General features: G+C 38.0%; 2 protein-coding genes across 2 annotated transcripts in view; one reads left to right on the top strand and one right to left on the bottom strand.

The window, feature by feature from the left end:
• The window catches only part of BEND2 (BEN domain containing 2), a gene marked incomplete at its 3' end in the record, with an annotated part of 88,744 nt that overhangs the window by 25,828 nt on the left and 39,568 nt on the right, over positions 1-23,348 (bottom strand). Inside the window, exons 6-9 of the mRNA XM_079124266.1 lie at positions 5,305-5,505; positions 3,966-4,087; positions 1,893-2,109; positions 1,671-1,745 (exon numbers count right to left, since the gene is read on the bottom strand). Coding sequence (XP_078980392.1) covers positions 1,671-1,745; positions 1,893-2,109; positions 3,966-4,087; positions 5,305-5,505 — 615 coding nt within the window. The remainder of the gene's footprint in view (positions 1-1,670; positions 1,746-1,892; positions 2,110-3,965; positions 4,088-5,304; positions 5,506-23,348) is intronic.
• LOC306651499 (holocytochrome c-type synthase-like) lies at positions 18,634-19,682 on the top strand. Its single transcript, XM_079124165.1, has 2 exons — positions 18,634-18,694; positions 18,750-19,682. Exon 2 carries the CDS (start codon positions 18,792-18,794, stop codon positions 19,608-19,610), a length of 819 nt encoding a protein of 272 aa, XP_078980291.1. The 5' UTR covers positions 18,634-18,694; positions 18,750-18,791; the 3' UTR covers positions 19,611-19,682.

Below are 23,348 nucleotides of genomic sequence, written 5' to 3'. Positions count from 1 at the left end.
ATATACATTTCTCAAAAGAAGAAATTTAAAAGTCCAACAAATATATGAAAAAAATGTTCAACACTTTTAGCAATCAGAGAAATGCAAGCCAAAAGTATATTGAGAGCCAGGATTGGTAGCACACACCTGTAATCCCAGCAACTCCAGAGGCTAAGGCAGGAGGATTGCAAGTTTGAGGTCAGCCTCAGCAATTTAGTGGGGCCCTAAGGAACTTAGCAAGACCCTATCTCGAAATAATAAGTAAAAAAAGGGGGGTCTGGGAATGTAGCTCGGTGGTTCAATGTGCCCCTGGTTTTGATCCCCAGTACAAAACACACACACACACAGAGAGAGAGAGAGAGAGAGAGAGAGAGAGAGAGAGAGAAATTTCATCTCTCTTGGGTGAAAATGGCAATCATAAAGAACACAAATAATTTAAAATGCTGATGAGGATGTAAGGGAAAAGGAAAACTTGGTGGAAATGTAAATTGAAACAACCACTATGGAAATCAGTATGGAGATTCCTCAAAAGACTAGAAATGGAGGTGCTGGGGATGTGGCTCAGTGGTAGAGTGCTTGCCTCACATGCACTGGACTGACCCTGGGTTTGATCCTCAACACTACCAAAAGAAAAAAAAAACTAAAAGACAAGGACTGGAACTACCATATGAGCCAGAAATAACCACTTCTTGGCATTTTTCCAAAAACATCAGCATACTATGCAATCCTTGTTTACAATTCACAATAACCAAGATAATAAACCAGTCTAGATGTCAATCAACAGATGAAGGGATAAAGAAAATATGGTGTATATATACACAATGAAGTCTTATTCAGCCATAAAGAAGAACAAAATTATGTCATTTGCAGGAAAATGGATGGAACTAGAAAGCACAATGTTGAGCAAAATAAGCCAGAAAGTCAAGAATTTTATGTTCTCTCTCATGTGTGGAAGCCAGAGAGAAAAAGTATTTTAAAAAAGGAACCTCAGGGGCTGGGTGTGGCTCAGAGGTAGAGCACTTTCCCAGTATGTATGAGGCCCTGGGTTCCATTCCCTGTACCACCAAAAATCAAAAAAAAAAGGAACCTCAGGAAAATGGAAGGGAGACCAGTAGAGCTGAGGAAGGGGATCAGGGTAAGGAAGATGGAGAAGGAAAGGGGAAGTACTAGGGAATGAAATTGATAAAATTATGTGATGTGCATGTACAAATAAGTCATGATGAATCCCACTATTATGCATGATCATAATCACCAATTAAAAGTTTTTTTAAAGATTTAACCAGTCTATTTCCACAGTATACAACCTTAACAAATACAGCAGTTAGAGTACTACTATAATGGAAAAAACAATACAAATATATATATATATATATATATATATATATATATATATATATATCTCACTTCAATAATTCTGTCTGAACAGGATCCAAGGTAGTATTCTACTGAGGGTTAACATAGCGGAGGAGGGAGACATCACCTCAGGGACCAATAATCAGTCATGGTGATATTAAAGGCCAGCATCCTGGGGAGGAGAACTTGGGAAGCACAAGCAGCTGATGGCAAAGTCACCTATAAAACCGCTGCCACTTGACTCAAATGAAAGTAAGATGTGCCTTCAGTTGAGAGCTGGCAGTGGAAGCACAACATTTTGAGGAATAGATTCACTAATTCATGCCAAATACCCATACTGTGCACCAGCAACGTGCCAGACACAAAGTACAAGAACTTCTGGCTCATCCCAGCTGCGGTTCCTTTCCCTTCACCTGCAAACAATTTACACTTGTCAAAAGTCAGCAAAGGGTTGCTCTCCAAAGGAAAAGTAACAGATTCTGCTTAATATTAAAAACTATTAGTTTTAGAACTAGGCATCTATATCTTATTAGTTCATTAACCCAACATTTAAAACTCACCCAGTGCTTCAGGAGAGACCAATGTATTATCAATGCCTTCAGAGTTAGCATTACTGTTCTGCTCAGAATTCCCATTTTCTCTTGTTTCTGAGGCAGCTGTCTGCTGAAGCAACTGAGAATGGCCCTCACCGCCATCACCATTCCTTCTATCATTCAAGTTTGCAGATGCTGGTATATTGGGGTTGGCAGGGTCTTTATTTCTGTCGACAGTTTGGGGCTGAAACACAAAACTATCTATAAACCAAGTCCCATAGTGAGGAAACATGTACATGCTCCAACATCTACCAGGCCCCCTAGGATAGTAGGGAAGCAACTACCTCTAAAAAGGTGGGCTGACACCATATGAATACTGGGTGCCTCTGTACTATCTAATGGAATGAACAGTAACTGCTGGCACAAAATAAGTATTGATAAACATTCCACAAATAAATAAGTAAATGTGCTTCTTGGGGATGACAACTTTTGGGTTTTTTTTCTTTTGGGTGGGTTGGGGATGTTTAATGTTGTTTGTTTTCTTGCTCCCTAGTGGCTCTTAAATCTGGCTGTACATTTGAATTACCCTAGGGGACTTTTCTCAAAAAATAGAAATGCTGGATCTGACCCTTGACAAATTCAACCAGAATCTCTGGTGGTGGAAAAGGGAACTCAGACATGAGTAACATTTTTAAAAGTGTCTCATGGGCTGGGGTTATGGTTCAGTGGTAGAAGCGCTTGCCTGGCATGCATAAGGCACTGGGTTCAATCCGCAGCACTACATAAAAATGAATAAATGAAATAAAGGTATTATGTCCATCTACAACTAAATATATCTATACATATTATATATATAAATATATATATATATACTTATATATTTTTTTTTCTTTTTTAGAAGGTGTCTCTGGTGATTCTAATATGCAACAGGGCAGATACTACTGTTCCAGTTTGAGGTTTCTCAAACTTTGGTATGCTCACAAATCATGTGTGTGGTGGATGGGGAGGTTATCATGCTAAAACATGATGTGGAACCCAAGACCACACTTTTTACAAGTTTTCTAGGACCACTGCTGCTGACACTGGGCCGTGGACCTACATTGAGTGGCAAGGACCTATCCCATCTCTTGTCTAGCACACAGCAGGCACCTGGCAGATGCTGATTCTCTTCTGATGCCTAAGCAAATATGCAAATTACCATTTCCAGGCAGTATCTTAATTTTATATGCAAATTGGTTAGGGTGCAGTTTTTGAAGGCTATAAAATGGAATGTTAAAAATAAGCAGATTTGGTTTCAGACAGATGGTGCTTGAGCTATCACTGAAATCAAGCCATTCACCAGGAAAACATAAGCTCAGCTACAAATATTCTTGGCAAATAGTTTCCATCAACTTATTCTAGAGGGACAGGAGTGACTAGACATGGTAAAAATAAAGTGGGTATTTCAGAGAGGTTGCTGGAAATTAGGAATTGTCATTAAGTTAAATACTTCATCAGGAAAAGACAATAGCTATGACATTCTTCTCTAATGGCCCATTTAGGGTTAAAAAAAATCTCTAATGGACTTTGAAGATAGAATGGACAAGAAAGAAACCAGGTTCCTGTTACTATATAACTATACAGGGTATAAGATATCTGTGATATTTTAACCTCATGACATAAATTATTTTCACTGGGGTACCCCATTCTTGGAAATGAACAATTAAGGATGGGCCTGTATTTTCTCCTGTGCAGTCCTTAGCCACCACTGCAATAGCCAAGGAACACACTGCTAGCTCTTTTTTGTGATTCAATGAGATACTGAAAATGATCTGCTAAACATCCTCGTAGCTGAAACTTTTTTTAGTATAGCCCTTGGCTTCAAATATTCTAATTATAACATTATATTTAATCTTTAAGCTGTTTCATAGCATATAAATAGCAAATAGCAAAATAAACAGGCAGTATGTTTTTGAAAGAACATTTCCTGCCCACTAAATGAAGTAAACAAGATGTTTAACACATGACCTGAAGACCCTGTGTATCATGTTATCAGTTCGAGAGTTGTATACAGTATGAACTTAAGTAATAGTTACCATATTTAGATTAAAAAGTACTTACTGAACATCTTTGGGCTTCAGAACACAAATAACGGATCAGAGAACTGATATCAGAAAGACAATATTTCCAATCTTTTCCATATTCACTGAAATCACAGTTGGGGAAAGTTGCTGCCAAATATTCTGCAAACAGCAGAACGTATTTGCAAAAATGAGAAATGAAATTAACAAAGAAGTGAATTAAAAACTATTTAGAATAACTATGGACTTTTTCTCTTCCTATCATTCTTTTCTCTACCTCTAAGAGTTTAGAAGTTCTACCCAATAAGGATGCTTTGCTGAATTATCTTATTTCCTCTCATGTGAGGGCTCCTAAAACACTGACCTAGGGTGTCAATGCTGAGGTCTTAGTGCTTTACCAAAAAAAAAAGTGTGTCATGATACTAAGACCATTTAGTAAACCAATGGATAAGTTAGAACTTTAAAAAAGGCAATCTGTAAAGAGAAAATAGTGTCACCGCAAACATCATGGCACATAGTTTATTTACTTGTGCACTTACCATGCCTATCTTCTAAGTTATTCCCTCTACTGAAAACAACCCTCCTATGACCTTCATCTAGCTAAAGAGTTCAGAATCTAGCTCAAATGACCTTCCTTAGCAAAGTCTCCCCAAATTCCCTTAAAGCAGTTTCTCTGTTCTCTGAGTTTCCTGAGCAACACCACAATAGATTGGAATTTATCTGTTGTCATCACTGTGCCTCCTTCAAGGCTGTGAGCTCCTTGCAGGTAGAATACTTATTCCTTGTAATGTCCTCAGTGCCTATAAGTTGCAGGACCTCAACATATATTTCTGGAAGGCAGGAAGGCAGAACTCTAACATGGATTAATCATAAGATACTCTTTCTGTGTGGCCAATCACTAGCACTGAAAAGCCTGGTTTTGTTTGTTTACTTATTTATTTGGCTTTTCCTTTATTTTTGGTAGCATATTTCCATGCTAAAAATCTGATTTATTAATCACCATAAACAACAATGACCAATTAGGCTTGCCTTAGTCTACCAGTCTATGGACAAGTTTTATTCTTTAAAGTTTTTACCCATTAAATATCACTACATTGTAAAATCAGGTTTAGCCAGGTGAACAAATGATTGTTGAGATTTATAGTCTTGGGGCTGGGTTTGTAGTTCAGTGGTAGAGCACTTGCCTAGCATGTGTGAGGTACTAGGTTCAATCCTCAGCACCACATAAAAATAAATTTAAAAAATTAGGGTATCGCATCCATCTACAACTAAAAATAAAAAAAGATGTACAGTTTTTATGCTACTTCTTTAACTGCAAATAACATTCAACAAAAGACCAAATGATGACAAAAACAAAATTCCATAATAACTTCACATACCTCTTATTGCAGCCATTTTGTTTGGATCTAGGGGTGGGCGACCTAGGGAATTGATAGTCACTGAGCTGCAAAGCAGGATTTCCTTAGAGAACAGTATCTGAACCAAGTAGCGGGCTGCATACTTAGGTTTGGTCTTCTTTTGTGCAGTCAACAAATGAATTCTGAGGATCTTGACATTTCTTTTTGGATCACCAAGATATCCTTTAAAATATAGGGAAAGGGGTGAGTCAGGTCCCCTGCACCACGGAGGTAGCAGGCGGGCACCCAACCTGCCTGCCTTGCGGAGCTAGGCGGCCAGCAGCCAGCCCGCCCAACCACCAGGCCAAGCACAGACGCCATCAGTGAGCTACCCCGCCTGACCACCACGCCAAGGTCTGTTGCTATCGTGGAGCAAGCCAGCAGACCAGCCAGCCCACCTGCATCGCGGAGCTAGCCAGAGTCTTCTTTATAGGCTAGTGCAGGCATTGAATTATTCCTGAGGGCGTGGCCATCTCATTGTAAGGGGCGCTCCCCTCCTGAGACACCTACAGGAGGCTAGAGGACCTTCGACGAGACCAAGGAGTCAAGAAGAGGAGGTATTAAGAGACTCAGGACCAACTCAGAGCCACCACGTGAGTCTCTCCCACTGGTCAGGCTCCCCGGATGGGGCAGTAGTCCCAAAATGCAGGGAACTTCATGGAGTAGAGTGGCCCAGTCAGACTCCCCTGCTGGAGCCAAGAACCCAGTCAACCAGGAGCATTGCAGAGGAGGGCTGCACAGCGAGAGGCTTCAAAGCAGAGTGAGGGTCCAAGGCCCAGGCAGTAGCTCCGGTCCCCAGGGAATGTGGCAGAGGAGGGCTGCTTAGAGAGGAAGTCCCTCACAGGAACAGGCTCCCCAGGCGAGGTGGAAGACCAAGACCCTTGGGAACTTCACAGAAGAGGGCTTCCCAGTCCAGGTGGTAGTTCTGGACCGAAGGGAACTGCTCAGAGGAGAGTTTCCCAGGGAAACTTAACCACTGGGTGAATCTTCCCTGCTGGGCGAGTCTTTCCCACCAGGGCAGTAGATCCAAAGACACAGGCCCAGATCAGACGTGCCCAAGTCTGCAGTCCAGTCTGCCTTTGGCTGACCATTAATGAACAAGTGGAGCACCTTTGCCCACTGACAGGGAATATACCCCACCTATAGGACACCAGCCCTAGAGGGGCAACTTCTTAGTGGAGCACCGCATTATCAGGTTCCTCCAATACTTCAGGCTACTGAACGCTAAGAGGTGAGTTATTGGAAATCTACAGAGACAATATTAGTCAATAGAGGAATTCTGCAATATCCCAGAGTTTCTCTACTAGAGGGGTAGATACCTGAGCAATATAAGAAAACAAGGGAAGAAAATGTTCCAAACAAACCTAAATGGTATAGCAATAAAATCCAATGACAGCATGGCAGAAGAAATGTCAGAAAGGGAGTTCAGAATGTACATAATGAAAATGATCAGGAAAGCAAACGAGGAGATGAAAGAGCAAATGCAGGCATTGAATGATCACACCAAACAACAGTTAAAAGAGCAACAGTTAAAACAGGAATCAAAAGATCATTTCAATAAAGAGTTAGAGATACTGAAAAAAGAAAAAAACCAAACAGGAATCCTTGAAATGAAGGAAACAATAAACCAAATTAAAAACTCCATAGAAAGCATAACCAATAGGATAGAACACCTGCAAGACAGAACCTCAGATATTGAAGACAAAATATTTAATCTTGAAAACAAAGTTGACCAAACAGAGAAGATGGTAAGGAATCATAAGGAATCATGAACAGAATCTACAGGAATTAAGGGATATCATGAAAAGGCCAAATTTAAGAATTATTGGGATTGAGGAAGGCTTAGAGAAACAAACCAAAGGAATGAACAATCTATTCAATGAAATAATATCAGAAAATTTCCCAAATCTGAAGAATGAAATGGAAAATCAAGTACAAGAGGCTTATAGGACTCCAAATATACAAAATTACAACAGACCCACACCAAGGCACATTATTATGAAAATACCTAACATACAATATAAAGACAGAATTTTAAAGCCCACAAGAGAAAAGAACCAAATTACATTCAGGGGGAAACCAATACGGATATCAGCAGATTTTTCAATCCAGACCCTAAAAACTAGAAGGGCCTGCAACAACACTTACCAAGCCCTGAAAGAAAACAGATGCCAACCAAGAATCTTATACCCAGCAAAACTTACCTTCAGATTTGACAATGAAATAAAATCCTTCCATGATAAACAAAAGTTAAAAGAATTTACAAAAAGAAAGCCGGCATTACACAACATTCTCAGCAAAATATTCCATGAGGAAGAGATGAAAAACAACGATGTAAATCAGCAAAGGGAAGAACTACCCTAAAGGAACAGCCAAATAAAGGAGAAACCAAGTTGTGTCAAAAAAAATGAGCCAGGGCTTGGGAGATAGCTCAGCTGGTAGAGTGCTTGCCTTGCAAGCAAAAGGCCCTGACTTCGATCCCCAGTACTGCAAAAAAAAAAAAAAAAAAAAAAAAAAAATGAGCCAAATGATCAGGAATACAAATCATATCTCAATAATAACTTTGAATGTTAATGGCCTGAACTTATCAATCAAAAGACATAGACTGGCAGATTGGATTAAAAAGAAAGATCCAACAATATGCTGCCTGCAAGAGACTCATCTCATAGAAAGAGATTCCCACAGACTAAAGGTGAAAGGATGGGAAAAACATACCATGAACATGGACACACCAAAAAAGCTAGAGTATCCATCCTCATATCAGATAACGTGGACTTCAAGCCAAAGTTAGTCAGAAGGGATAAAGAAGGACATTTCATACTGCTTAAGGGAAGCATAAATCAGCAAGATATAACAATCATAAATATCTATGCCCCAAACAGTGGCTCATCCATGTGCATCAAACAAAACCTTCTCAATTCCAGAAATCAAATAGACCACAACACAATAATACTAGGTGATTTTAACACACTTCTCCCACCACTGGACAGATCCTCCGAACAAAAATTGAATAAAGAAACCATAGATCTCAATAACACAATCAATAATTTAGACTTAACGGACATTTATAGGATGTATCATCCAACAAAGAGCAGATACACTTTCTTCTCAGCAGCACATGGATCCTTCTCTAAAACAGACCATATTCTATGCCATAAAGCTAATGTTAGCAAGTACAAGAAGATAGAGACACTACCCTGTATTCTATCAGATCATAATGGATTGAAATTAGAAATAAATGACAGAATAAAAAACAGAAACTACTCCAACACCTGGAGATTAAATAATACACTGTTTTATGATGAATGGACAACAGAAGACATCAGGAAGGAAATTAAAAAATTCTTAGAGGTAAATGAGAACAAAGAAACATCATATCAAAATCTCTGGGACACTATGAAAGCAGTACTTAGAGGAAAATTTATTTCATGGACTGCATTCAATAAAAGAAGAAAAAATCAACAAATTAATGACCCTAACACTACAGCTCAAATTCCTAGAAAAAGAAGAACAGGCCAGCACCAAAAGTAGTAGAAGACAGGAAATAGTTAAAATCAGAGCTGAAATCAACAAAATTGAAACAAAAGAAACAATCGAAAAAATTGACAAAATAAATAGTTGGTTCTTCGAAAAAATAAACAAAATTGATAAACCCTTAGCCACACTAACAAAGAGGAGAGAGAAAACCCAAATTACTAAAATTCGGAAAGAAAAAGGAAATATCACAACAGACACAATTGAAATACAAAACATAATTAGAACCTATTTTGAAAATCTATACTCCAACAAAGTAGAAAATCTCGAAGACATCAACAAGTTTCTAGAGACATATGAATTACCTAAACTGAACCAGGAGCACATACACAATTTAAATAAATCAATTTCAAGTAATGAAATAGAAGAAGTCATCAAAAGCCTACCAACAAAGAAAAGTCCAGGACCAGATGGGTTCTCAGCAGAGTTCCACAAAACCTTTAAAGAAGAGCTCATTCCAATACTTCTCAATGTATTTCATGAAATAGAAGAGAAGGGAACCCTCCCAAACTCATTCTATGAAGCCAGTATCACCCTGATACCTAAACCAGACAGAGACACATCGAGGAAAGAAAATTTCAGACCAATATCCTTAATGAACATTGATGCAAAAATTCTCAACAAAATCTTAGCAAATCGCACACAAAAATATATTAAAAAGATAGTGCACCACGATCAAGTGGGTTTTATCCCAGGGATGCAAGGTTGGTTCAACATCTGGAAATCAATAAATGTCATTCACCATATCAACAGACTTAAAGTTAAGAATCACATGATTATTTCAATAGATGCAGAAAAAGCATTTGATAAAATACAGCATCCCTTTATGCTCAAAACACTAGAAAAAATTGGGGTAGTGGGAACATTCCTTAACATTGAAAAGGCCATCTACACTAAGCCCATGGCCAACATCATTCTAAATGGTGAAAAACTGAAAGTATTCCCCCTAAAAACTGGAACAAGGCAGGGATGCCCTCTTTCACCACATCAATGTTCATAGCTGCTCAATTCACAATAGCCAGACTGTGGAACCAACCTAGATGCCCTTCAATTGATGAATGGATAAAGAAACTGTGGTATATATATACAATGGAATATTACTCAGCCATAAAAAAATAATAAAATTATGGCATTTGCAGGCAAATGGATGAAATTGGAGAATATCATGCTAAGTGAGATAAGCCAATCTCAAAAAACCAAAGGATGAATGATCTCACTGAATAGCAGATGATGACACATAATGGGGGGTGGGAGGCAGGCAAGAATGGAGGAAGGAGGGACTGTATAGAGGATAAGAGGGGTGGGAGGGGAGAAAAAAAATTACAGAATGAATCAAAAACTATTACCCTAGGTAAATGTATGATTACACAAATGGTATGCCTCTACTTCATGTACAAACAGAGAAACAAGATGTATCCCATTTTTTTACAATAAAAATGAATTTTAAAAAAATATAGGGAAAGGGGAAAATCCTTGTTGTTATCATGTGAGGGTACCATAAAAGTGCCCAATAGAGTTAAATTAACTGACTCCTAAGTCACAAATGTCTATTTGGGTGAATTTTTTCTAGGCTTTTTTTTTTCCTTAAATGGGTCTCTTTGATGCCATCTGTCAACATTCTTCATCTTTGCTAGTCTTGAACTTGCTATATTTCAACTAATATATTCATTGGCTTGAATAAATTTAATTCTTAGACTGTACATGTTGCTCTGAGTTCCCATTGCTCCTTTTTATGCTCTAAGTACACTGAGAGCCATAGTACTAAGTAAGTATATGTGGCTTGAACACAATATAGAAAATATGGGTGAGGATAATTAAGAAAATTTTCAACTAGGTAGCAGCTACTCTATGTCAAGCAATTACTATATTTCTATAGGCTGTTTCATTGTCCTAACAACTCTATTATTATTCCTACTCACTAGATTAGGAAACTGAGACCAGAGAAGGTAAGTTACTTGAATGAGGTTGCACTATTTACAAAATCAGTTTTCAAATCTAAGTCTGTCTGTTTATAAGCCAAGTACTCCGAATAATAATCTTTAGCTGATGTCTTCTGTTCTTTTTCTATTTATTTTTAACACAAATCAACGTCAGACTTTAGAGTATGAATCCCAATTTTTCAGCTAACATTGTATTTTTAGAATTTCTATTTTCTTTTTTTAATTATACAATTCCACTTAATTGATATACAATAAGTATCAGACAAATTTATCTATGTTATTAGAAGACCATGTAGCAGTTACTATTGAGAGACATTTTGTGACTGGAATGGGACATGAAATGGACCCCTCTGGTATTAAGAGTACATGTTATGTTTAGCTGAGGATAATCCATCAATTTTTCAAAAATTCTGCATCCCTGTCATCATGATTTCTCTGATAGGTGACATTTACATTGCACTTAGTTTGGGGCATTGTATTAAGAGATTTAAATGCATTATCCCATTTGACCCTCACAGTTCTATGAAGAAGGTGTCATTGTTTTTTTGTCACTTCACAGTTGAAGAAACTAATATTTAGGTTAGGCAGGTAGCTGAAGGTCACAAGGCTAGTAAAACAGACAGTTGAGTCTTAAACCCAGGCAGTGGGACTTGAGAGCCCATGCTCTTAACCATCATACTTTGCTCCTTCATCTGCCATGACTAGACCAGAAGTCACTTAATTCCCTTCTGTAGCTTATTTGTTTCCAATTTTTCATCATTCTATAAAAAAACATTCTTATACCAGAATTTCAATGTAAATTTTTTTGTATACCATCAGTGGGATTATTGGGCTGGGGAGATAGCTCAGTTGGTAGAGTGCTTGCCTTGCATGCACAAGGCCCTGGGTTCAAATCCCCAGGACCACACAAGAAAAGTGGGATTACTGAATCAACTGACATAAATACTTTTATGGATTTTTATACAAACTATCCTTCAGAAAGTTTGCACCAGTTCATAATTCTAACAACAGTGCACCAGAATGCTCATTTTAGTGCAAAAAGTATAATTTTCAAAGATTCTTCTACTTCAGGTAAAAAAAAATAATTTAAAGGAAAAAGTCATCTTCTAGAATAGGAGTCAACAAATACAGTTGACTGCTCCCACCGCCTGTTTGTGTTCATGAAGAAGCACAGGTATGCAGTCATGCCACTAATTGACCTACCTTTCATAATTGCTTTCTTATTTTGATATATAGAATATTTATTAAGCTTCTTTTTTAATATATATTTTAGTTGTGGATGAACCTTTATTCATTTATATGCAGTGCTGAGACTCTAACCCAGTGCCTCCCACATGCTAGGCAATCACTTTACCACTCAGTCATAACCCCAGCCCCCATAACTGCTTTCTTATTACAACAGCAAAGGTAAATAGTTGTAGTAGACAATACTACCTCACCCTTTACGGGAAAAATTTGCTGGCCTCTGCTCTAATATGTTAATAAGAGATAAGCTCTCGGAAATGAAGACACAAAGTAACTAAAAACTACTTGGAAGACTTGCCCTTACAGGCCACAGAATCTAAGCTCCCCTCATGTCTGCCATTATAGCTTGGCAGGTGGTACAGTGGACTGGTAAGAAACATGAGCTTTAAAGTCAAAGAGAGCCAGGGTAGAGTTCTACAAGTGTCACTCACCTGCTCTGTAACCTTGGAGATGGGGGATAATAAAAGTATCAACACATCATGGTCTCACTATAAGTGAGAAGAGGCACTATCAGTTGATTAGTACAGTGCCTTTCACATAAATTCATTCAATGAATGTGATTCATAATATTGAATATCACCTAAAACCAGCCCTAAAAATAGGAAATGAACAGCTTCCACCAGGCTACAGCAAAAACGCTGATGAATATAGGTTAAACAGTACTACTTTTAGTAGGTGTCATTTCAGATTCACCACAATTTGGAGGGACAAATAAGGAAAAATCTGGGCCACTGTTACTTTCCAACGAAGTTTGGCAATTCACTCATCAATGCTGTTTTCCATACTGGTTTCTGCTTTTACAAATATTAATATACATAAAAGTGTTAAAAGAAAAGAGTTCTCCACTGCAAATTCTATATCCAGCTAGAACTGTTCTTTAGGTATAAAAGGGAAATAAACACTCTCAGACAACAAAAAAAAACTTAAGGTATTTGTCACCAAAATATCTACTCCTAACGAATGACTAAAAGATCCTGAAACAAAGACTTTGATAATGGTAGGAATTATGGAGCATTGAGAAGGAAGAAAGGGTAGAGAGAGAAGAGATATGCTTGTAGAGAAATCCGATCATTCATATTTCACTGGAAGAAATGTAAAAATGAAAGATACACTGGAAAACATTTTGGCAGTTTCTTAAAAAAAAAAACTGCAATTACCACATAACCCAGTAATTTCACTCCTGGGCATTTATCCCAAAGAAATGAAGTTCATGTTGACACAAAAACTAGTACATGAGTGCTCTTAGCAGCTTTGTGGGGTTTGTTTTAGTTTGCTTTGTTTTTGCAGTCCCAAGGGTTGAACTCAGAACCTCATACATGCTAGGCAAGTGCTCTACCACTGAGCTACATCCCCAGCCTTTTTTATTTTTATTTTGATACAGGGTCTCACTAAGTCCGCAGACTGGCCTCAAACTTATAATCCTGCCTCTGCCTCATGAGTTTTATTCTTGATAGCCAAAACTGAAAACAACCCAAGCATCCTCCAACAGGTAAATGGTTAAACAAACTGTAGTAAATCTACACCATAGAATACTATCCAGCAACAGGAAGAAAGAGCAGAAATATAAATACAAAATTATCATGAGTTTTCTAAATCATGCAAGATGACTGAAGCCAAAATAAAAACTATCTGATACCTAAGACAATGATATTTAAAAGTGGGAAATGCAAAGGATTCTAAGAAGAATTAAAGTTTCAACACTTCACTCTAAATGGTAAATTGTGGTACCAACAGACTATGACAAGTCACATAAGTATATATTAGCCTAGAATAACCCCTGGGAAAACTATAAAATAATACACTCAAAAATCATAATCAAATCAAGATGGGATACTAAAAAAATGTCAAAAGTAACCTGCAGGAAGGAAAAGAGAATTTGAGTGATGAAAAACAGAGGAAAGAAATTTTTAAAAAAAGATAAAATGAAAATTTTAAATTTTAGAACATCAATAGTTACCTTAAAAGCAAATGGTCTAAACACATCAATTAAATGGCAACGATTGACAAAGTGGATTTAAAAAAAAAAAAAGATGTAACGGGGAATGGGGTTATAGTTCATTTGTGGAGTGCTTGCCTAGCATGCATGAGCTATGAGTTTGATCCCCAGTACCCCGCCCCAAAATGACATAACTATATGCTGTTTACAAGCTCTACAAATTCAATGACATAAGTAAGTTAAAAGTAAAAGAATAAAAAATATACACCATGTAAAATAAACATTAATCCAACAAAGAAGCAGACTGGCTATACAGGTATCAGATAAAGCGGACTACAGAGGAAGAAAGTTATCAAAGACAAATGAGGACGTTGTAAGACAATAAAACTATTAACCTCTAGGAAGCCATAATAACCCTAATGTTTATATATCAAACAACAGTCTCAAATTACACAAAGCAAAAACTGACAAATCCATAATTACAGTTGAGGACCTCAACACATGCTTATTAGAAAATAATGGCACAATTAGACAAAAAAACATAAACATAGATTAGCAGAATGGATTTTTAAAAAAGATTCAACCATATGCTGTTTGTAAGAGATTCATCTCATAGGCAAAGACTCACAGTCTCAAGGTCAAAGAATGGAAAAAAAATATTCCAAGCAAATGGAATCCATAAACAAGTTGAAGGAGATATTCACACTTCTGACAAAGTTGATTTCAAGCAAAAATCAGAGGAGATGAAAAAGGCCACTACATTCTGATAAAGAGAACAACACAAGATATGATGATAGTAAATATATATGCCCCAAATGTTAGCATATCCAGTTGCATTGAAAAAATACTCCTTGACATTAAATCCCAGAAAGGCTACACAACACAATAATACTGGGTGATTTCTACTTACTTTATCACCAACAGAAACGTCGTCAAAGCATAAAATCAATAAAGATATATCTAACATACAAAATAGTATAAAACAAATGGACCTAATAGACATCTACAGAATATTTCACCCTCAAACAGCCAAATTTACTTTCTCCTCAGCAGCAAGTGGGCTCTTTTCCAAAAGAGACCATGCTGTAGGTCACAATGTAAGCCTTAGCAAACCCCAAAAATGGACATAATCCCATGCATTCCATCAAACCATGAATTCTATCTTATGGAATGAAGCTAGAAATCAACAGCAAGAAAAATAACAGAAACCACATAAACACAAGGAGATTAAACAATACTCATTTAAATGAAGAATAAATCAAAGAAGAAATGAGAGAAGAAATCAAGAAATTCTTAGAAACAAATGAAAACAACGATACAACATATAAAAATTTCTGGGACAGTATGAAAGCAGTACTGAAAGAAAAATTTATTGCACTGAGTGCTATTTTAGTCAGCTTTTATGCTTCTGTGACTAAAGGACCTAACCACAACAATTTTAGGAGAAAAAGTTTATTTGAGGGCTCACAGTTTCAGAGGTCTTAGTCCATAGAAGGCTGGCTCCATTCCTGGGGGCTTGAGGTGAGGCAGAACATCAAGGCAGAAGAAAGCAACTCACAAGGTGATCAGGAATCAGAGAGAAAGACTCCACTCTCCAGATACAAAACATATACCCCAAAGCCACACCACAATTCTCACCTCCTCCAAACACACCCTACCACTTTAATTACCACTCAGTACATCTCTTATTAGGGGATTAATTCACTTATTGGGTTAAGACTCTTATAACCCGATCATTTCTCCTCTGAACCATCTTTCATTGTCTCATACATGAGCTTTTGGGGGACACCACATCTAAACTATAACATTCCACCATGGCCCCCAAAAGCTCACACTCATATGACAACGTGAAATACATTTAGTCCATTCCCAAGGGTCCCCATAGTCTCAACAGTTCCAAGATTGCTCAAAGTTCAAGTCTTCTCTGAGGTTCAAGGCAATCTTGCATTGTAAGCTCCTATAAAATTAAAAGCAATTTACAAGTATCCAATATACAAAGGTATAGAGCAAACATTTCCATTCACAAAATTAGGGACATAGAAAGAAGGGATAGGACCAAAAGTAAGGCCAAAATCCAGCTGGGCAAACAAGTCCTACAGCTCTAAGTCCAGCATCTAGAGCACGATGCATCATGATTTTCTCTCCAAAGGTCTTGTGCAGCTCTGGCCCTGTGGCCTTGTTGGTTGCAGCCCAAATGACCTTTAAGTTAGCTTTCCTCTGCTCAATTCCTCCATCTTTCCTAGGACAATGTCCCATGTTACTGGCATTTCTTAATCTCAGGGGGCCACACTGCAGCTTTGGTTTCCTCCTCAAATCTCCACAACTTGACTTCTCAAGGAGTCCCTGCAGGGACTCTGACCCTGCTGCACTTTACCTGTATTCCAAGGCCTTCCTCTGAAATCTTGGTGGATGCCTCCAGGACCCACTAACTCCAACATCCTTCATTCCTACAGAATCAGCAGCACATGGTTGACACCAAGGTCTGCCATTGTCTCAAGCAGTTGCCAAGTATCCAGCAACCCTGGCTGCAGCAGCCTCTGAGTGTCTGGGTGGCTGAGCACATTGAAAAAACTTCCTAGGCCCACTTGTGCAAGAAGGGCATACCACTGATCTCTTTCTAGGAGAATTTTCACCTTTACACATCTGAGCTGGAGATGGGTAGTGGTCTTACCAGCTCCAGAGATGCCTTCAAGCCATCTTTCTTAATGTCTCTAGGAAAAGTCTTTAGCATTTCTTTAGTAGCTGTAATGTCTTTAACAACTGCAAATTCCTTAGCCCAAATTAGTTACTCAGGACTTTCAAGTCCACATTTTCCAAATCTTCTTGCTCTGCTTTCTGCTCCTGATTATCATAATAAATTTGGTTAAAAGCCACCAGCAATTTCCATGCCACCACCAGAATGCAATGCTGCCTAGACATTTATTCCACCAGATAAAGAAGTCCATCACTTTTTAAAAATTGGCCTCACAGAAAGTCTCAGGACATGGGCATAATACAGACAACTTCTCAGCCAGTACATAAGAGGAATGGTCTCTACTCCAAATCCCAAGAGTCCTCTTTTTCTGAGCCCTCTTGAGCCAGGTCTTTACTGACTTGACTACAGTCCTATTGCCATTCTGGTCTTCTAAGTTCCCACCAGAATTAGCCACTAATCTCACTTACAATAATCTAAAGCATTTCCAGCATACACAGCTATACATCTCAAAATTCCTCCCACCAATTCCAAAAAGCTCCAAAAAATTCTGAACCACATGGTCAAGTTAATCACAGCAATGACCCCACTCTTGGTACCCAATTTGTTTTAGTCAGCTTTTTCACTGCTGTGACTAAAGGACCCAACCAGCTTAATTGTAGGGGAGGAAGTTTAGTAGAGAACTCACAATTTCAGAGGCCTTAGTCCATGGAAGGCTGGCTCCATTCCTCGGGGCTCAAGGTGAGGCAGAACATCATGGCAGAGAGTATGGCAGAGGAAAGCAACTCACATGGTGATCAGGAAACAGAGAGAGACTCCACTCTCCAGATACAAAATATATACCCCAAAGTCACACCCCAATTCTCACCTCCTCCAACCACACCCTACCACTTCAATTACCACTCAGTTCATCTCTTAACAGGGGATTAATTCACTGATTGGGTTAAGACTCTTATAACCCAATCATTTCTCCTCTGAACCTTCTTACATTGTCTCATTGTGATTTTTGGGGGGGGACCCAACATCTAAACCATAACAAATGCCTACATTAAAAAAAGCAGATCCCAAATAAATAAGCTTATGTTTCACCTCAAGGCCTTAGAAAAAGAATAAACTAACTCAAAAATCAGTAGAAGATAGGAAATAAAGATCAAAGCTGAAATTAATGAACTTAGAATTTTAAAAAAATACAAAGGATCAATGCAACAAAGCGGTGGTTCTTTGAAAAGATCAATAAGATTGATAAACTCCTAGCCAAACTAACCAAAAGAAAGAGAAGATCCAAATCAACAAAGTTAGAGATGAAAAAGAAGATATTACCACAGACACTTCTGAAATACAGAGGATCATCAGAAACTATTTTGAAAATTTATACTTCAATAAACATGAAAATCTAAAAGACACTGATAAATTTCTAAAAACATACGACCTGCTCAAATTGAACCTGGAAGATACAGAAAACCTAAACAGACCAATATCAAGTAATGAAATTGAAAGAGAATCTAAAAGCCTTCCAAAAGAGAAAACCCCAGGAACAGACAGATTCTCAGCTGAGTTCCACCAAACCTTTACAGAAAAACTAACACGTCTTTCTCAATTTATTCCAAGAAATTGAAAAGGAGGAAATATTCACGAATACATTTTATGAAGCCAGTATAACTCTGATACCAAAACCACACAAAGACACATCAAGGAAAGGAAACTATAGGCCAATATCCCTGAGGAACATAGATGCAAGAGTCCTTAACAAAATATTAGTAAATCACATTCAAAAATATATTAAGATAATACACCATGACCAAGTGGGCTTCATCCCATGGATGCTAGGTTAATTCAACTTACACAAATCAATAGATGTAATTCACCACTTACATAGAATTCAGAGGAAGAATATGATCATCTCAATAGATGCAGAAAAGGTCTCTGATAATGTACAGCAATCACTCATATTAAAAATGCTGGAGGGAAAAGGAAGGAGCAGCGCGCGAGAGCGCCGGCGGTGACCGAGGCGACAGCGGTGACCCAGTGAGAGGAAGGCGGGGACGACAGCAGATCGCTGTCCTCGGGGCTTGGGTTGGAGCTGGAAATTTAAAATAGTTTGGAGTCAACACTGATTCCAACCATGGGTTTGTCAGCCTCTACTCCTGCTGTTCCAGTTCAGACCTCAAAAGCTTCAGATCATCAGGCAGCATCACCACCTTCAGGATGCCCAATGCATGAAGGGAAAATGAAAGGCTGTCCAATGAGTGCGGAACCCTCTGCTCAAACCTGTGAGAGCAAAACACACTCTGTGCCTGCCCACCAAGATCGTGCATATGAGTATGTGGAGTGTCCTGTTACAGGCGCTGCTGCTAAGAATAAGGAGAACCTGGATCCTTCAAATCTGATGCCACCACCTAATCAAACACCAGCTCCAGATCAGCCCTTTCCTTTGTCTACCGTCAGAGAGGAGTCATCCATTCCACGAGCAGATTCAGAGAAAAAGTGGGTTTATCCTTCTGAACAGATGTTCTGGAATGCAATGTTGAGGAAAGGGTGGAAGTGGAAGGATGAGGATATTAGTCAGAAAGATATGTATAATATCATTAGAATTCACAATCAGAACAACGAACAGGCTTGGAAGGAGATTTTGAAGTGGGAAGCTCTTCATGCTGCGGAGTGTCCCTGTGGTCCATCATTGATCCGATTTGGAGGGAAAGCAAAAGAGTATTCACCAAGGGCAAGAATTCGTTCCTGGATGGGGTATGAGTTGCCCTTTGACAGGCATGATTGGATCATCAACCGCTGTGGCACGGAAGTTAGATATGTGATAGATTACTACGATGGTGGCGAAGTCAACAAGGACTACCAGTTCACCATCCTGGATGTCCGCCCTGCCTTGGATTCGCTCTCAGCAGTATGGGACAGAATGAAAGTTGCTTGGTGGCGCTGGACATCATAACCACTGTTTTGTTTGTGATGCAAAGTATAAACTATTTTTTTCTGAGAGATACATTAAACTATTTTCCCCAAACTGAATTGCACTCACAATGTAATGGGACCTTCAAGTGGGTAATCACACTTCATCCTCCACTTAGCAAAGGACCCTTGCTCCATTCAGTTTTGAGCTGCATTTTGCCTTGCAGTTTTTACAGATCGTTCTAAGTTTTCTTCTCATTTGGTTTAAGTGGGAAGCAGTCCCTCAGTTTGTCCCTTAGCTGCAATATTGCCTGTGTATTTCATCTAGAAAAGTCTGAAAAAGAGTTCTTAGAAAGTGAGGAAAGCTGCTTTTTTCTTACTGTTTTCTCAGGAATATTTGAGAGGTAAAACCTGAAAGTCAGTGCACTGCTCATGAACTTTTACCTGGTCAAACCTTTTAACTAAAATCATTTATTATAGATAAGCAATATCTTTTTTATAAAAGACTATTATTTCTGAAGTCCCTACAATTTAGTCGAGACCCTGAACAAAATGCAAAGCCATAGCCTTGCACTCAGCAAGACTAAGGCATGTCTTGGCTCTCTAAATTCTCATTTATATGCATTTTTCAGATTGGGCCTTGTTAAAGAAGTTTCAACTCACCATGAGGTGCTGATGCAAATACTTTGAAACATATATTTTAATTTTTAAAATACTTTCCTATTGTTCTGATATGTAACTCTGCTCCCCCAAAATAGGTCTCTTCATTGTCCCTAGAATTTCAAATATTCCAACTTTGAGTCCCATTCCTTCCTCCATTGGAAGCCTTCCCCCTGGTTGAGCTAATCCAGATTTAAAAATCTGGCTCAAGTCACAGTGCCAGTGATTATACTTAGCTGAGTATTAACATTCATAAGAAGAGTATTTTTCTCACATGTAGTATGTTTGCATCAATTCATTGTCTCAATTTTTATGTTTTCAGAAAGCTTTAAGCTTGCTGTTGAAATTTCTTGTATCAATAACCCAAAAACTGTTCTAATTATAGCAGCATGTTACAAAAAAAAAAAAAAAAAAATGCTGGAGAAACTAGGGGTAGAAGGAACTTACCTCAACATTATAAAGGCCATATATGACAAATCCAAAGCAAAATCAGACCAAATAGAGAAAAACTGAAAGCTTTTCCTCTAAAATCAGAAACAAGACAAGGATGTCCACTCATGTCACTGCTATTCAATATAGTTCTCAAAACTCTAGCCAGAGCAATCAGGCAAAATAAGGAAATTAGAGGGATACAAATAGGATAAGAAGAAGTCAAATGATCACTGTTTGCTGATGACATAATCCTATATCTAGAAGACCAAAAACGTCCCCCCAGAAGACTCCAAGAACTGATAATGAATTTAGCAATGTAGCAGTATACAAGATCAGCACTGATAAATCAGTAGCTTTTCTATACTCCAACAGCAATTCTGTTATGGAAGAAATCAGGAGAACCATCCTTGTCCTAATATTCTAACAAAACAAAACAAAACAAAACCAAAAAAAACCCTGGGAATTAATCGAACCAAGGAGATGAAAGATCTCTACAATGAAAACTATAGAACAGTGAAGAAAGAAATTGAAAAAGACTTTAGAAGATGGAAAGACCACCCATATTTTTGGATAGGCAGAATTAATACTGTCAAAATGGTCAAACTACCAAAAGCAAAATACAGAATCAATGCAATCCCCATCAAAATACCAATAAAATTCTTCACAGAACTAGAAAAATCAATCATTAAATTCATTTGGAAGAATAAGAGACCCAGAGTAGCCAAAGCAATTCTGAATAAGAAAAGTGATGCAGAAGCAACACAATGCCCAATTTCAAATTATACTACTGAGCTGTGGTAGCAAAACTAGCACAGAACTGGCATCAAAATAGATATGAAGACCAATGGAATAGAAGACAAGACATGAAACAAACCCACAAACTTACAGTCATCTGATTCTTGACAAAGGTGCCAAAAATATATGTTGGAGAAAAGACTTTTTAACAAATGGTGCAGGGAAAACTGGATATCCATATGCATAATAATGAAACTAGAACCCTCTCACGTAGCACAAAAGTCAAATCAAAGTGAATTAAAGACTTAGGAATTAGATCAGAACCCTTGCAACTGCTGGAAGAAAACAAAGGGTCAACACTCTATCACATAGGTGCAGGCACCAACTTTCTCAATAAGACCCTAAAGCTCAAGAAATAAAAACAAGAATCAATAAGTGGGATGCCATCAAACAAAAATGCTTCTGCAGAGCAAAGAAAATGATTGAGAGTGAGGACAGCCTACAGAATGGGTAAAAAAATCTTTATCAACTACTCCTCCAACAAGATCAATACTTAGATTATGTAAAGAACTCAAACAACTCAATGCCAAAAAAAAAATCCAAACAATAAATGAGCAAAAAAACTAAACAGAAATTTCTTAAAAGAAGAAATACAAATGACCAACAAATATACGAAAAAATGTTCAACATCTCTAGCAATCAGGTAAATGAAAATCAAAACCACACTAAGATTTCCAGTCAAAATGGCAATTATCAAGAATATGAACAGGGCTGGGGATATAGTTCAGTTGGTAGAGTGCTTTGCAAGCACAAGGCCCTGGGTTCAGTCCCCAGTACTACAAAAAATATATATATATGAATAATAGGGCTGGGGTTGTAGCTCAGTGGAAGAGTGCTTGCCCAGCATGTGTGAGGCACTGGGTTCAATTCTTGGCACCACATATAAACAAACCAAACAAAGTCCATCGACCAAAAAAAAAATATGAATAATAATAAATGCTGGTAAGGATGTGGGGGGGGAGTACACTAATGCATTGTTGGTGGGACTGCAAATTAGTACAACTAATTTGGAAAGCAGTGTGGAGACTCCTTAAAAGACTAGGAATGGAACCACCACATACCCCAGCTATTCCACTCCTTGGTATGTATCCAAAAGAACTAAAAGAATTTAACTAAAAGAACTATAGCAATCAGTCACTTCAATGTTTATAGCAGTGCAATTCACAGTAGCCATGTTATGGAACCAACCTAGGTGTCTGTCAACAGATGAACAGATAAAGAAAATCTAATACACACACACACACACACACACACACACACACACACACACACACACACTGGAGTTTTACTCAGCCACAAAGAAAAATTAAATTAAGCCACTTGCTAGTAAATGGATGGAACTGGAGAAAATCGTGCTAAGTGAAATAAGCCAAACTCAGAAAATTAAGGGTTCAATGTTTTCTCCCACATACAGAAGCTAAAGAGAAAAAAGGATATCACAAAAATAAGGGGAGACAAGTAGAGTAGAGGAAAAAGGGGTTGAATAGAACCCTTGGGTGGAGTAGGGTGGAGGAGAGGGAATGAAAAGGTATCAGGGAATTAAACTGTCCAAATTACACTATGTATGTACACAAATATATCACAATGAACCCCACTTTTATGTATAATTATAAGGCACCAATTTTAAAAAAAATGGAAGGGAGACCAGGAGGAATGGGGATCAGAAGGAATGAAGAAGGGAGGGAAAGTTAAGGTACTGAGAATTACATTGATCAAATTATGTTAAATGCATGTCCAGATATGTCACAATGAATCCCATTAATAATTATAATGTACCAATAAAAAAGAAAACATTTGCCAGGCATCGTGGCTCATGCCTATAATCCCAGCAGTTTGGACAGCTGAGGCAGGAAGATCACAAGTTCAAAGCCAGCTTCAGCAATTTAGCAAGACC

Source organism: Sciurus vulgaris, assembly GCF_902686455.1.
Source record: "Sciurus vulgaris genome assembly, chromosome: X".
In the NCBI taxonomy this organism is placed as follows: domain Eukaryota; kingdom Metazoa; phylum Chordata; class Mammalia; order Rodentia; family Sciuridae; genus Sciurus; species Sciurus vulgaris.
The sequence above is the reverse complement of the archived record's forward strand: the minus strand, read 5'-3'. Positions and strand labels throughout refer to the sequence as shown.

What these genes read in the sequence shown, in the direction of transcription:
- LOC306651499 (XM_079124165.1), top strand. Translation starts at nt 18,792, where the DNA reads ATGGGTTTGTCAGCCTCTACTCCTGCTGTTCCAGTTCAGACCTCAAAA.